The sequence below is a fragment of the Syngnathoides biaculeatus genome, chromosome 21, assembly GCF_019802595.1.
Source record: "Syngnathoides biaculeatus isolate LvHL_M chromosome 21, ASM1980259v1, whole genome shotgun sequence".
Taxonomy (NCBI): domain Eukaryota; kingdom Metazoa; phylum Chordata; class Actinopteri; order Syngnathiformes; family Syngnathidae; genus Syngnathoides; species Syngnathoides biaculeatus.
This window is the reverse complement of record NC_084660.1, coordinates 270,624-286,370: the sequence shown is the minus strand read 5'-3', so window position 1 is coordinate 286,370 and position 15,747 is coordinate 270,624. Positions and strand designations below refer to the sequence as shown.

Genomic DNA, 15,747 nt, shown 5'->3' with positions numbered 1-15,747 from the left:
GTCAATTAATGTTATTGATTAGCCGCGGGGTCACCACGGGATGGCTTGTGTGGGGGTGCTTGAGCAGCTAATAAACAGCTCTGTGGCAAATACTGGGGGTGGGACAAACTCATCGAGAGGATTGTCACCATCCACGTATGCAAAATGAAGACAATGCTCTTGAAATGGCTGAGAATATGCAGAACTGCTTTGAAAACAGCTGCCAATGAGTTACTACTGGAGCAGATTACAATATGTCATAACCCAATATTTTAGTACTCAAACCAGATGGCGGTAAATTTCAAATGCATGGAGGCGCCGAAAAAACATCGGTCTTTAAGCCCCTTCTCCTCCAAAGCGGTGACGTTTTTGTATATTACTTTCATAAAGGCGCACCACTATCAGGGGAGATCCCTCACTAATAGTTTACGATTTTATAATTGCATATGATATAGCCCCCGGTGTACACGCGGCATTAATTGAGTTTACAGAAGCAGCAACTCTGCTAAACGCAAAGGCTAAACAGAATCCATTTGCCGGGGCCACGCAGTTCCACGTCGCCATTTGTCATGTGCAGATGCTGTGAGGCAATAGCCATTCATTCCCGCAGGTGCGAAGCCACGCGTGCTCGCACCCACCCACCCCCATCGCTCATTGTCCCGCCGCTTCACATTTCAGCTGAAAGCGGGCGAGACTGCGGCGGTGATTGCCCGGGAGCTGGCCGAGCAGACCAAGCGCAACCTTCAGGCCGGCGACATCACATACACGGTGAGGGCCATGGTCCAGCTGGTGGACCTCCTCGACGTCCAGCTGCGCAACCTCACGCCGGGGGGGAAGGACAGCGCAGCCCGGAGCCTCAACAAGGTATTACGACAGAAGCATCGGCGTATACTTGCTGGCGTGTGATCTGTTTCAATTCTGGTGACAATATCTATGGTTCAGGGATGAATCCCAGTACTTACTAGCCATTACCTTGCCAATCTTTTTACGTTATCCTCCATTTTATTTTCATCCAGGTCTGAGCTTGTATTTTGAAATGTTCTCAAACTCGCAGGATTTTGCACCGGATCATTTTTCCACCCAGATTAATTACACAGCTCCGCTAGCTAATTTACCATCGCTAGCTAAAACGCGTTATAATCCGTTCACGGGTGGCCAAGGCAGGAAACAGCCGCCGGTAAACTCTTCATCACTTTATTGAACAAACAAAATAAAAGCCAAACAAGCACATTCATACACTCGCTGCTACGGCCAAAACTGACGGTCCCCTCAGAGGCACTCAACGAGCAGACCAGCTAACAGCCAGCCGCCATCCTGAGCCAACAAGAGCCAACGCCACAATTTCTTCTGCGCCTTCTTCCGTATTCACACCAGAAGCAGCGGTGAAGTGGTTCTGAGCTTCCCATTATGGCCCATTTATCCTTTCCATTGATTGGCCGTAGAGCCCCAGCCATAATTACTGCGTAGCTGCTGAGTGGCCAAAAGCGAATCGCAATCTGCGGTGAAATTCAAATTGTGTGCCGTTAATTTGCCCGGGCGGCTTTACTCAGAGAACAACACCTGCTCCGGACTCCAGACGCAGATGTCCCCATTGAGATTTTTAGCATTGGTGTAAGACAGGGTAGGGGGGGGCAAGAGTGCGGATTTTATAACACCCTCTTTCTAATAAAGTCTCATGTTGCTGTGCTGCTAATGTAATGATGAGCAAACGGCCAAAAATGTCTATTGGCTTTTGATTCATACACTACATTTCATTGGCAAAGCGATTTAGAGGATGAAAACACTCCAGCCTAAAGAGTTGTGTGTATAAGTCATCGGGGGGTGTCTCGTTGGCAACTTGGACTCGCTCTGTGAAGTTTCTCCAGTTACTGCATGATGCATAATGATGAATTTCTTCCTCTCGCCTGACACACTTGACATCTTCTCCTTCCAACTGCCTTTTCTTTGCTTGACAGCTGCAGAAGAGAGAACGCTCCTGCCGTTTTTATGTTCAGGTATGTGGAATTTTACTTTCCATTTTCACTTACGTCATTTTTTGTTTTTTTTTTTCGTTTATTTCCTGACTGCCTGCGCTACGTCTACCTACCAACCTTTTGAAATTTGGTATAAAACCCTGGAGTGGGTATTTGGTTTCCCCTGACAGTTTAATTTTGATCTAAATGAGCTCATTGTTTCAGGACTTGGATTTGTTCGTCCAATTTAAAGCCCTAAATCACCAAAACTACTTCAATAAATAAGTCAACTCCGAAGTCAGCTAAAGTCCTGGCATGTTGTGATTGGTCTTGATGCATAATGAATGAGTGTCCCAATTTTCAGAAACCGCCCGATCGCTTCACTCAGCTGCTTTGCAAGGCCCGCTGGCACGTTGCGTGATTTGCTCCCTGCGGGTGACATTTTCCCTGTCATCACATTTGATTTTATTTTATTATTTGGGAGACCATGAACAGTTAGCGGAGTGCGGTTGAATTTGTGCCCACGGCTGGGATGAGAATCGGCACCTCCAAATCCGAGACTATGGTCGTCAGCCGGAAAAGGGTGGCGTGCCCTCTCCAGGTCGGGGATGAGATCCTTCCCCAACAGGAGGAGTTCAAGTATCTTGGGGTCTTGTACACGAGTGAGGGAAGAATGGAGCGAGAGATCGATGGACGGATCGGTGCAGCGTCTGCAGTGATGCGGACTTTGTATCGGTCCGTTGTGGTGCAGAGGGAGCTAAGTCGAAAGACGAAGCTCTCAATTCAGTGCAGTCGATCTACGTTCATACCCTCACCTGTGGGCATGAGCTGTAGGTCGTGTCCGAAAGAACAAGATCCTGAATACCGAAATGAGTTTCCTCCGCAGGGTCTCCGAGCTCTCCCTTAGAGTTAGGGTGAGAAGCTTGGTCATTCGGGAGGAGCTCAGTGTCGAGCCGCTACTCCTCCGCATTTAGAGGTGCCAGATGAGGTGGCTGGGGCATCTGATTCGGATGCCTCCTGGAGGCCTCCCTGGTGAGGTGTTCCAGGCACGTCCCACCGGAAAAAGACCCCGAGGATGACCCAGGACACTCTGGAGAGACTATGTCTCTCGGATGGCTCGGGAACCCTTCGGGATCCCTCCGGAAGTAGCTGGAAGAAGTGGCTGGGGAAGGGGAAGTCTGGGTATCCCTGCTGAAGCTACTTCTCCTCCGACCCGACCCGGAAAAGCGGTAGATGATGGATGGCTGGATGGATGGATGGAAGTTGTCTTTCACAGGTATTCACGTGGTTGTGTGGATGCTTTCAATCAAACTATTTGGTGGTTTCATCCGTAGACATCATGGCTCCATGGTTCCGTCCTCTTGCATTGTCCAAAAGTCAAACTTTTCTCCATTTAGCAATGCCCTTGTAGGATCAGTGGTTGAAATCTGCGCAATTCTACAAAATTTGTAAGACGAGTTTGCTTTAGGAGTGCCCTTCGCAATGACCAAAAGTCTTTCAGCTTCCTTTTGGACATTCTCGAGCCTTCTCTCAGGGTATACTCCTAAAATGTCACGTTCCCAAGTCAAAACAGGCTTCACGGGCTGAATTTGGCAAAATGACCAAAAGTCATCAAACCTCCACGCTCCAAGTTCATTGTTTGACCAACTCGAAATGAGCTTCGAATCAAAATGGCCGACTTTTCTGTGAGTTTTCTGATCTGGCTTTTTTTTTTTGTTTGTTTTGTTTGGTGGGGCTCATCTTAATAGACATGCCAAAGTGAAGCTGGCTTGAGGGGCTGAATTTTAAAAAGATTCCAGTCGTTGAACGCCACGTGTGAGTTCTCCATTTGTGCATCACAGCCTATTTTAATCGCGACGGACAAGACGCTTTGACAACAGAGCACATAATGATCACCTTGCCGTGTTGTGCACCAAAGCCCCCTTTTGATTGCTCGCGAACTTAGTTGTGGAAAAAAAAAAAAAAAAAAAATGGCGCCCGCAGGATATATTAATGGCGTCCAATTACGGCGATTACGTCGGTCCGTGTTTTTGCGAACACCTCCGAAAGCTTTCTTCCGTTTAGTCGGCTTGACGGGAAGCGGAGGCTGCGGGCGAATTCCGCCATCGAAGATAAAAAAAACATATCATGCCTTAGTAGGAACCAAGCGAGTGTGACTTTGTAGGACGCAGGGAGGATTTTGAAGCCCCTCATTAAAGCGACACCTTTGTTGCCGAGGATGACCAGGGGGAGTGTCACGGAGGGGCGGCGTGACCTTCCAGGGAGGCTCGACGATAAAAAGAACACCCCCCACCCAACACGCACACCTCCCGCGAGTCAATTTGTCGGAAGATGAAGATATCCCCATAAACAGAAAGCTCATCTGGCCTCGAGTGCAAGAGTTCTGCCTGATTAATCGGAGTCTTAAAAGTGGGAGGTTTTTTTTTTTTTCCTTTTTAATTCCCTTCAGTACGCCGTCACTGTTCATAACATATTCATTTGACTGTGGATTTTACTCCATATTAACATAAACCAAGTTATCCGGTACATTAATAGAGATATTCACGTCAAAGGCTTGGCATGGCGATGATTGGACATTTTTGTAGTTATTGGTCCCTTTCTTAGTCAAGGGCAAAAACAAATCCCCATTGTGAGGACGATCCTACACACCAAAGTTTGTGATAAATTCCTTCCTTGAATCCAGTTGCATTGAGCGACAGTCAATGTCCATGTCCCTCATGCGTAGAGGCACAAAAAAAAAAGTCTCAAGGTTTCCCTGCTGTAAAACGAACAGGGAGTCGGCCGTTTTAGTTTGGCGCCGGCTCATTTTGGCTCTTCCCAAGGTGCACTTCAAGTGAACTCGCCCGACAGATTTTGTCCGATCACGAAAAAAGTTGTGTACTCGGCCAGTGGTTGTCAAACGTTTTACACCAAGCCTGCTAAAATGGATGTTTGACCACCAGTGTAGTCAAAGTTTTACTCCGAAAAATCACATTTACTGAACTTAAATGAAAACGGAACTGTACTTAAAGTATGTCGGTGAGAAATAAAAAGTGCTCTGTACATTTGGAAAAAAAAAATGTACTGGACGGTAAAAAATTGAAGTCAGCTGTTGCAGTGGTACAATCTTATTCATTATATTTCATTGTTTATTTACATTAAGTGATTCTTTCGCATACCACTAGAGAGCGCCCGTGTACCACATTTTGTGAATCTCTGCTCAAGACAAATCTGGATGACGCCACAGTGCATAGTGAACAAAATATTCGATTTTCTGTCATTGTGTATGGCAGCAAAACTTGGGAATTGCCAGTTAAACTGTAGAACTAAAAAAAAAAATAAAAAATCTGCCATTGCAACAGTTTCTCTAAGCAAGAGCAAATTTTGTGTGTTATTATTGGTAGACCCACAGTAAAGTCTCAATTACAATGCAAAACTAACAGGAAGTCTCCAATCTCACATACATTTTGGCTGTTTCTGGGGGTCTCCCACCCATTTCCGGGTCTTGTGGATTTTATCCGATTGCGAGCACATTTGAAGAATGTACTGGGCAGATGGCTCACACGACAACATTTTGAGTTTCCGATGATCGGCCATAAAATACATAGTCGTGATCAAGACAGAATTATGTATAGTAACCTGACCCGAGCGGCGCTCATGTTGACGTTGCGCCGGATCGTCGCGAGCACGTTCGTGTCGCTGTCGTCGCCAGGGCAATAAACCAGACAGCTTCTGACAAAGCAATTAGGTAAAGCAGAGTAGGTCAAAACGAGGCAGACGCGACCACTCGTCAAATTTAAGAGGACGGGGCGAATGAGCTGCCCCGCCTTGTTTTGTCTTCTTCTTGTTCCTCATTTGGAGACGTCAACGTCACCGAGAGAAATCGACTGCGAGCATCCAAGAGCGGGGATGGGAAGTTGGGGGGGAATTCCAGGTGGTGTGAGGGGAAGAGGATAGGAAATCAATTCCCCAGACCCCCCTCCCACCGATGAGTTGATTTCATCAATGAGCACAGCGCAGATAGAAGAGAGGACAGAACAGGCCGGCATGGACCGGCACCAAGCGAGTGGCTAATGTTTCCCTCATTTAAATGGAGGACACGTTGTAGCGCTTCACACCAGCTCATCGTTCGTTCTTTGGCTTCATTGTGAGCATTCCCTCAAGCAAACAAACAAAAAAGAAGATGCCAGGACACCTTTAGGGGAAAACAAGAAAAGTATTCAGGAGCAATTCTAAAGCTAGAAACACAAATATCAGTTAACATTGCATCACCATTCCTATATTTTAATTTTAATGTAATTAATTTTCAAAAAAATCATTTGGGAATCATATCACTCCTTTTTATTACTTTCAAACTAAATGAATGTACTTTTTTTTTCAAACATTGTGATTTTATAAATCTGATTATATTTGTTTCTGTTTTATTTCAACTGATGCCAATGCTTGCTCATGAATTGGAAAACGAGTCACATCCAGAATGTCACAAATATGTCTTTGATAACGATGTACATTGTTGCCTCGCTACAATGTGGTGCACTTTACCCAGCCTCACTATTACCCAGATTTTTTTTGGATGTATAGAATATATAATAATGTAAAAAGAGTGCAAAATCCTGTTTTTAATTAATGTATTTTATATATTTAGCTATATTTTTAAAAATCAATATTATATACATTTTTATAATTATTTGATTTAGATGAATTCAAATTTAATTGAATTGATTAAATTTTTTATTGTATTAAATTCCTTTTGCTGTATTTCAATTGAATTCATCCATTTAAATTCCATATAATTAAAAATACAAAATAATAATACAACAAATAAAATACTACATGCTGACTTTTTATGATATACTTTAAATTATGCTTTTTGATTGTAATTGTATTTACATTTCATTTATTTTATTTGCACCGATGCCCCAGTTTAGCGAATTCGACTGAAAATAAATCAAATAATATGCAGTGACTGAATGATCATGAATATATCGTCGTCTGGTTGCACGGAGACATTTGTAAGCGTTACGCACCGCGGTGCGTTATCCGCGTGATAACCAACACAAACTCGGTCTGTACGTCCATCATCTTCCATTCGGGGCATTTATTTCTTGCTGCAGAGAACAAAGGCAAGCCAAATGTCAATTATCTAGCGGCGCAGGGGGGCGGGGGGGAAACCAAAAAAAAAAAAGCCTCTTTAATCGAGAGCAAGCCAACCTGTGCCTCTCGCGCATAAGCTGTAATTGGAGACGAGCTGCAAATAATGAATCATTACATCCGTGTTGCAGAGGTGTCAAGATGCTGTCGGTGGGGTTGCAATGCTTCCAGATTGGTGCTACGGTGATCCGCAAATTGGGTCCGACACACCTCAAATAAATGCCCCGCTGCAGGAAAAAAAAAAAACCCAACACGCATCACCCATACCTTGTACAACTGAAATGCCATGAAAATGACAATAACGCCAAACAGGACTCAAAATTAACAGCTGCTGATGAATTTCACCCTGTGGCAAGTAGTTCCACCATGCCATTTTTGCAGGTTGTATTTCACTCGTCACCTCGTTGATGGTGTACTATTTCATTTTCCTGCAGTAATGCAGCATATATTTTGGGCTGGTTAAAATGCTGAGTGGCGAGTAACTCTGGGAAACCAGTCACCACAGTGGCTGTTGACGGAAAACAGAGATGACAGGCCCTGGTGACTATGTATAAAAATGAAAAACGAGTGCCTCTTTTCCAATACCATGCAGTACTTCATATGAGTGGGTTTAGGTTCTACAAATTAGTTTTAATCTATTTAATGGATCAGATAAACTATACAGTAAATTGATAAAAGAATTTTAAAAAAAATAGCAGTATTCTCTAGTAGTTTTTGCTGCGAAAATTTTTTTTAATTTGATTAGTTGCACTTTGTAAAACAATCATCTAAAACGATCAGTATGAGCTCACGCCAGACTGCTTTCCTTCCCGTTTGGATCCGGAATTCATTTGATAGCCCGGCGAACGATTCCGCTTATCACCTTTGACTTCATTTTCAGAGCCATTTCCCGAAGTCCATTTCATAATGGGCTGATTAAAGAAAAAATAAAAAAAAAAATCTACTTAAATGAATCCTTTCTGTCTTGTGTGTATAAAGTTGCCTAATGAAGAAGAGCAAAGGGAATGCTGGAGTTCTTTCTTCCCAACATGTACAGTACGCCGCCCCCATTGAAATGAACAGCGCGCGTTCATCCAATTAGCATTCAATGCTCAAATATCGCCATTGGCATTTTTAAATCTTTAATGGCTCTTAATTTTTCATCTTGTCTTGCAAATGTTCCGGTATGTTCCCCCGCTTTACCCGCGCCAGCATTGTTGTCGGCAGATTAAAGCGGGGGGCCTAATGGACGCTTGCCGGCGTTAACCAGCGCCGGATAGTTATCCCGGTAGTAAATGGTCGCTTCATCTGCTGGCTGCCGCGCCGCGACGCCGTGGCATTTTTCACCCGAGTGCTTTTTATGTGACGGGAATGTCGCCACAGAAGAGAATCCATCATAGCCATTAAATACTTTCGCCTAGAACCGCGTTTCCTTGGAACTTGTCTTCCGAGCGGCCTTTGCTTCATTTACAGCTTTAATAATTCCATTTGTCGGTTTATATGTCATACAGAGTCAAGTGTGTACAGTCAACCCCCTGCTGTGCCGCTGATTTGTGTTTGATGGGGTTTACAGAACAGCGGTACCTTGCCATACGTGCGCTTCACTTAATGACTCAAGGCAGCGAGCTCACCTCTGTTCATTCACAATGAGCAGCAGTTCGGCACGTTGTGAATAATTCATCAAAAAAAAAACAGGCTTCAAGCTGTTTATTGCCACTCCCAGTTCACATCTATGCTAAATCTATCAAGCAAAGAGAATTGCACCTGTGTTTAAAACAACCACACCGTTTTTGCCTGAAGATTGCCCCCACTAGCTTAATGGAACGGTCGTGACGCATTTATTTGTCTGCATGACATCCGCGACGTGGCCAAGGTGTGCACACCAGAAGGAGCAGCACAATGAGTTGAATTGAAGCATTAAATCATGATGCATAAACTGTTTGTATCTACAGTGCATTTTTTTTTTCCCATTTATTTTTTTAAACTACAAAAGTTCTTGAATAAATGGGGGGTAAACACTCAATAACCTTTTTGGGGGTTGCCCCCCGAAAACAAAAAATAAAAAAAATTAAAAAATAGTGGCAAAAAAAATGTAAAAAAAAAAAAAAAACTGTTACAGGTTATTGGTAAATATTATAAGAAAAACAAAGCTAATTCTCAAATTAATCAAATCAAAAAGATTTCTTTTCATTATATGACTGTGCATACGAGATAACGAGCTACTCCACTAGTTCCAATGTAAATACAATGTAATAAAATGTATTCGATGTGAGGGAAAGTGACTCAGATTGAGGTCTTAACACTTTCAGGCCATGGTGGAGACGGTGAACAATCTGCTCCAGCCGCAGGCTCAGGCGGCGTGGCGCGAACTGAGCACGGGCGAGCAGCTGCGAGCCGCTACAACTTTGCTGGACACGGTCGAGCAGGGAGCCTTCGTACTCGCAGACAACCTGCTCAAGACCGACATCGTGCAGGAGAACACGGACAACATTCGTGAGTAGAAAAACGGGGGGGGAACTTCTACCCTCGCATAGACACCTCTAGTTATCATCACCATCACTGGTCACGAGGATCCATGTACACTGAAAATATTTCCCCAGATACCCCAATTAGGTGCCGATTGCAATGCCCCCACTAGCTTAATGCTAACACATTATGGAAAACACCATTGAGGGGCTAACAAATCGACAGAACACAGAGAGCCCATGTAGCGCCCAATAATTCATCACGTTGAGTGATCATTTTTATAATAATCATAATAATAATAGTAATTGAAACCATAGAAGTTTCAGCCTTGAATCTTCTCTCTGAGTTTTAAGCCCCACGCTACCATGGCAACTTAAAAATATAAAATATAGGTCTCGAGGCTTGTCGCGAAGTGGCAGCGAGGTTGAATTAATAAAATGGATTTTATTATATCCTCCGCACAATTCATCCGAGTATTAGGGCAAATCCGGGCTCGTTGCGAAGGTGAACGAGACGACAGCGGCTCGACCCGGGGGAGACTTTACATCTCGCGGCGGTACGCTTGTTAATTACACGTCGACGACATGTTTACGAGGCCTCGCCTCTCTTGTTTGCGCCGTACCACCCCTTACATAAGCAGGAAAAGGTGGTCCATTTCAAGTGCAACTTTATCGATCATTACCATTATTGATCCATTTCTCTTTTTTTTTTTTTTAGAGAAATGAGAAACTGATGCCCTTTGTCTGTTCTTGGGTGCGCTAGTCTCGCCTCCAGATTCCTGCAGATTAGCGCGTTAGCCTAAAGCATTTTTGCACAAGCGCGAGGGGGCTGATGCTGAAGAGAGATGCTACTGAAATCCAAAAAAGGAAGTCACGGATTATAGGGAATTGTTAAGACACCTCGGTGTCCTATATTACAGTAATAAACAAGAAGGAGACAGATTCTGCTGGATTTCCTCAAATGATCGAGGCTCAATTGTTTCCGCAGAGTTGGAGGTTGTACGGATGAGCACCGACGGGAATTTGCCCGACCTGAAATTCCCGCAAACGGGCGGACAGGGCAGCTCCATCCAGCTGTCGGCCAACACGCTGAAGCAGCATGGAAGAAACGGCAAGTAACTTTGGCCTTCTGGATCCAAGCCGATCGTGCTCTATTGTATTTGTATCCCAGATTGTTCTAAATCCTAATGTTATCGTATCAAATAATGTATCATTTCATATCCTATACTCGCGATATTCTACACTTGCAGGGGTTTCAAATGTTCTTTACACGGACCACATTGTTGGTACAGTTTCCCCTCAGAGGGCCGTCATGACTGGGAAACCATATAATTTCAATGTTGCATCGTAATTATTACTTACAGTATACATGACAAATTCATGGATAACTAATTTTGAAATTAAAAGTCAACGGTAATTAAAAAGTAAGGGTTTATTCAACTATTTTTCAAGTTACTAACACAAAAAAAAAGGCTTGCAATATCTCAGCATGCTTCTTTTCATTATTATTATTATTATTAATCCGACATTTTGATGGAAATTTGAACAAGGATCACAGTTGTTGACATAAATTATTCGCTTTCATGGACCACATACAATTAAGTGGTGGGCCAGATGTGGCCCCCGGGCCTTGAGTTTGAAGAATATATATAGTTTTTTGGTTTAGTGTTTAAAAAAAAAAAATGGTTTGTGGTAGTTTATCCCCGCTTGTTCCCGATTTTTTTTTCACCTTAGAAATGTGTATTTCAAGAAAAATATTTGTTACTAGTGCGATTGTCCACTGCGTACTGTACATACACTAAATATGATGGCATCATAGCAGCACAATAGTCACGCGGTGCTGCTCGGTTCAACAATCCAGTGGTTCCTTTGAGTCACCTTGTCGTCTAATAATTAGACTCGAATGCACGTGGAGCCGCAGAAATGCGGTCTTGCTTCCATTGTGCAAATGAGGTGCTTACATACAGCAACAATGCCATTTTTAGAATTCAATGCAAATGCGGTCGCCGCTCAGCGGGACGATAAAAAGCCCACGTCTGTAGCCGTCGTTAAAGCAGGGCGGCGGGATATATTTCCCCATGTTATATGACCCAAATTGTTTTCCTTTCATCTAGCTGAGCGATCGACGTCGCAGCGGGGGGAACTTTGCTGTTGAAAAGTGAGATGGAGGCAGGAGTCGCAGGGAGGGGCGAATATGAATGAGCGCGGGAGGAGATGATCAACGGGGAAAATGGCGCTCTTTTGTCACCGCAGCCAATATACCAGCGGTCACCACAATGTGCAATTTCAAGAAATTGTTTGTTGATGCCAAGATGGTTTTTCCATTTTTTTCTTTTTTTTTTTGTTGTCGCTGTCAGCACACGGATTTGCTTTGGTGTCACTGCTCTTGCTGTGAGCATTTTAACTGCGCATTTCTTTGCATTCCGGTGTTAACAACATTTCCTTTCAGGGACTTGATGAGGACACGATGAGTTTGTGTTTTCACGCTCGTCTTTGTCCAGGGGGTGCGCAAGGTTAAGATAGTATTGTTTGCAACGCGTTTTGATCGTAACTCATTGACAACTCATTCACTGCCATGGACGTCTATGTGCGTCAACTGGAATACGACAGTTCCCTGCCTATATACGTCATGTACATATTTCATTGAGGAGCTCGGCCAGTGTGTTTGTCAACCACTGTAACGCCGAACAAACCGGTATAGATCGTGCCATTGCGTTGCTTTAGATTTGAGATCAGACCAGTTTTCCATAGATTAGGATTACAGGGTGAATTTTGGTTTGGGAGAAAAATGCCAACACGGTGAAAGTCAGACAAGAATCTAGAATGTGCTTGAAATGTTTAGGTGCTGAAGTGCAGTGTTCTTTGCCCCTCCACAGGTGAGATCCGGATCGCTTTCGTGCTGTACAAGCACATCGGCCTCTACCTGTCCACAGAAAACGCCAGCATGAAGTTGAGCAGCGATCCCGTGGCGGCCAATTATTCCGTCATCGTGAACTCGCACGTGATCACGGCCGCTATCAACAAGGACGCAAATAAAGTCTACCTTTCCGACCCGGTCATCTTTACCATCAGACACGTACAGGTACAGAAGTGCACATCACGTGAAAAAAAGTATCCAAAATGTGGCAAAAAACAAGGTTAAAAACACAAGGCAAGGCCAGATTACCCTGAGTCCTGTGACTGGCTGGCAACCAGTTCAGGGTTTTACCCTGCCCACTGCCCGATGACAGCTGGGATTGGCTCCAGCGCCCCGGCGACCCTCGTCAGGATAAGCAGCTCAGAAAATGGATGCTTGGATACTGTAAATAGTGTCATCATATTATTACTACCATTATAAATGCAAATGTAATATTTTTTCTAAATAAATGCACAGTTAAAACAATCATTGAGTTGTTTTGAAAATTACATCAGTTTTTCTAATAAAATCATTAAAAATAAAAAATATAATTTATACTATACAATAAATATGTTTATTAATTCATTAATAAAAATTGTATACACAAAACAAGTGATTGTCCTAAAATGTAAATTAAAAAAAGAAAAGACAGAAACAGTATACCCATCTAAACTATGTGACAAGTCACTAAAAAAAGTGACATTTTCCAAAACGACAAGCAGTTTGGTCTCAAAATGGTATGACATCATCAAAAGCACATTTTCACAAACTGTCCGTTCTCCTGCAGCAATCCGAGGAAAACTTTAACCCAAACTGTTCCTTCTGGAGCTACTCCAAGCGCACCATGACCGGCTTCTGGTCCACGCAGGACTGCCGCTTGCTGGGCACCAACAGGACCCACACCACCTGCTCTTGCACCCACCTCACCAACTTTGCCGTCCTCATGGCTCACATGGAAGTCAAGGTAGGCGTTACGGAAAGCACTGCCATCCGACGGTTTAGCGCTTGTTAGCCTCATAGCGTCAGATCAAAGTCTCGCTTTGCATATTTCTCAGAAAACAGAAGAGAAACAAAACAAACAAACGGGCATGTTTTTTTTTCCCCATCCCCTAGATAAATGACGCGGAGAGACAATGGAGGAAAAACAAACGTTAGTTCATAACGACATTTATAAAGTAAAACCGAATGAAGGTGACAGAGCAATTAAAGAGGATAGACAGCCTTTGTCATCCAAAATAATAAATGGCTATATTAGTAATTATAATAATAAAGTGCTTTTCTTCATTGTTGACAAATTTATCAATCCACCATCTGCCGTCCCGTTGAAATGATTTTCTCGTGAGAAATTTTCCTCAGTACTCAAAAAGAAAATCACTGCTGTTGGACAAAGCGCTACGGTGCCAAAAGATCCCAAATTCAAGCATCCAATGTTTTCAAACTTGACTTCTGCCATGGCACACTTCGATGGCTTAGAGGTAACATAAACTCGATAATATTGTCAGCTAATGTCCTCAACCTGCTGCTTTGATTGACTTCCAGCTTAAACTTTTGACTGGTTAACAATGAAGGTCCGAAATATAAAGTCAGCTGCATTTCCCGCATTGCTTAAAGCAGGTGTCATCAAAAGTTTTGACACGATTGACCATAAAATCCTATGAAAGGGATCCTACAGTGATTCATATTAACTGGCCCATTTCAATCTGGTTCAAAACCTACTTACATGGCAGGAACATGTCATATCTATTGAAGATTTAGCATTCCACAGGAAGAACATCACACGTGGGGCCCCACAGGGGTCAACACTTGGCCCAGTATTATTCTCTTGACATCCTTCCCCTTCCTCAGGTCGTAATGCAGCATAAAATACAAAACATGAATTACCATGGCATCTGGCACAGCAGACAACTGGCTCACAGTTCTGAGGACCGGGGTTGAGATCCCAGCCCTGCTCGTGCGTATTTTGGATGTTCTCCCCGTGCCTGCGTGGATTTTCTCTGGGTGCTCCAGTTACCTCCCACATCCCCAAAACACGCATGATAGGTTGACTCTAAATTGCCCGCAGGTATGAACGGGAGTGCAAATTATTGTTTTCCCATATTTGTCCTGCGTTTGGCTGGCGACCAGTTCGGACCGTACCAGACCTCTCGCTCAAAGGTAGCCCGGATCGGCTCCAACACGCCCAAGGCCGAGGGACGATAAGCGGTACAGGAAATGGACGGACGGACGGATGGATGCAAAATGACTCACAGCTTTACATTTCACGCCATTCTGGTAATCTATCTGGTCTGCAGTCCCACGTACAGCGTCGCAATTATATTAACCAAGGGAAGACTTTTTAATAAAGAAAAAAACTAAACTAATCTTTGGAGCACAGGCTCACAGATATAAAATCGCAGCGCATCATAAATTCCCATGACTGGAAGTAAACTTGAAGCAAGGAAGTCTAATCATTGACAATTTTAATGTCAAAATTAACTACATCACAAGATCAGCATTTTACCATCTGAAAATTATTTCCAAATAAAGAGGTGTACTGTTAAAACTCATTATTCAGAGACATGAATCCACACATTAATAACAAGCAGATTGTTTTAACGGTTTAGTCACTGGCCTTCCTAAATTCAAGCGTTCACAGACTATTTAATTAAAAGTGCCGCTGTAAGTATTCTCGCTGGCATCAAGAAATTGCAACGCATCTCACCTGAACTCAAAACCCTGCACCCCTTCCCCATCAAGACGAGAATTGATTTTCAAGTCTGCCTCCGAGTTTATAAAGCTTTGCGTGGCCTCGCACCTCAGCACATAACTGACATGCTCATCAATTACACACAGCCAAGACCGCTCAGATCTACAAGCAATTCCCGTCTAATCATTCCTCGAAGTAACGCAAGGCAACTGGAGGCAGATTTTTGCATCGATGCCCCCATGCATGTGGAATAACCTCCGCGAGGCCAATAAAACGAGCAACGTCAGTGACCGTATTCAAACACCCGGAGTTAAAGTAAAAAATATTAACTCTTTACAAGACATCTTCTTTTTAAGCATTCTTGGGGGATGGCGTCTACTCAAGGAACGGACACTATCTCGGGTAATACGGAAATCTGCCATTCATCAAACCAACAGACTCGTCAATCAGCTCGCCCCTCATTGAGCATGTTGACTGCGTCTGAATTTCCACAGCGTCTGTTTTTGCATCAATTTACCTGTTGAAATGTAAACAACGGCCTCCCTTGGAAGCAATTGACCTCACAAAACCATCTTTGTCACGTTCAAACTACAGTGCCGAGAGGAAAATCATTATTGAAGCCATTTCCCATTTTCCCTCGGCCTTGGTCCAATGACATAA

General features: G+C 43.5%; 1 protein-coding gene across 2 annotated transcripts in view; it reads left to right on the top strand.

Annotated features, from left to right (window-relative positions):
- LOC133494960 (adhesion G protein-coupled receptor L3-like) overlaps positions 1-15,747 on the top strand; it is a 125,612-nt gene that overhangs the window by 87,863 nt on the left and 22,002 nt on the right. For both annotated transcript variants that reach the window (XM_061809274.1, XM_061809273.1), the window contains 6 exons: positions 658-843; positions 1,935-1,973; positions 9,350-9,533; positions 10,494-10,616; positions 12,382-12,587; positions 13,189-13,365. In XM_061809274.1, the coding sequence (XP_061665258.1) occupies positions 658-843; positions 1,935-1,973; positions 9,350-9,533; positions 10,494-10,616; positions 12,382-12,587; positions 13,189-13,365 (915 nt within the window). The remainder of the gene's footprint in view (positions 1-657; positions 844-1,934; positions 1,974-9,349; positions 9,534-10,493; positions 10,617-12,381; positions 12,588-13,188; positions 13,366-15,747) is intronic.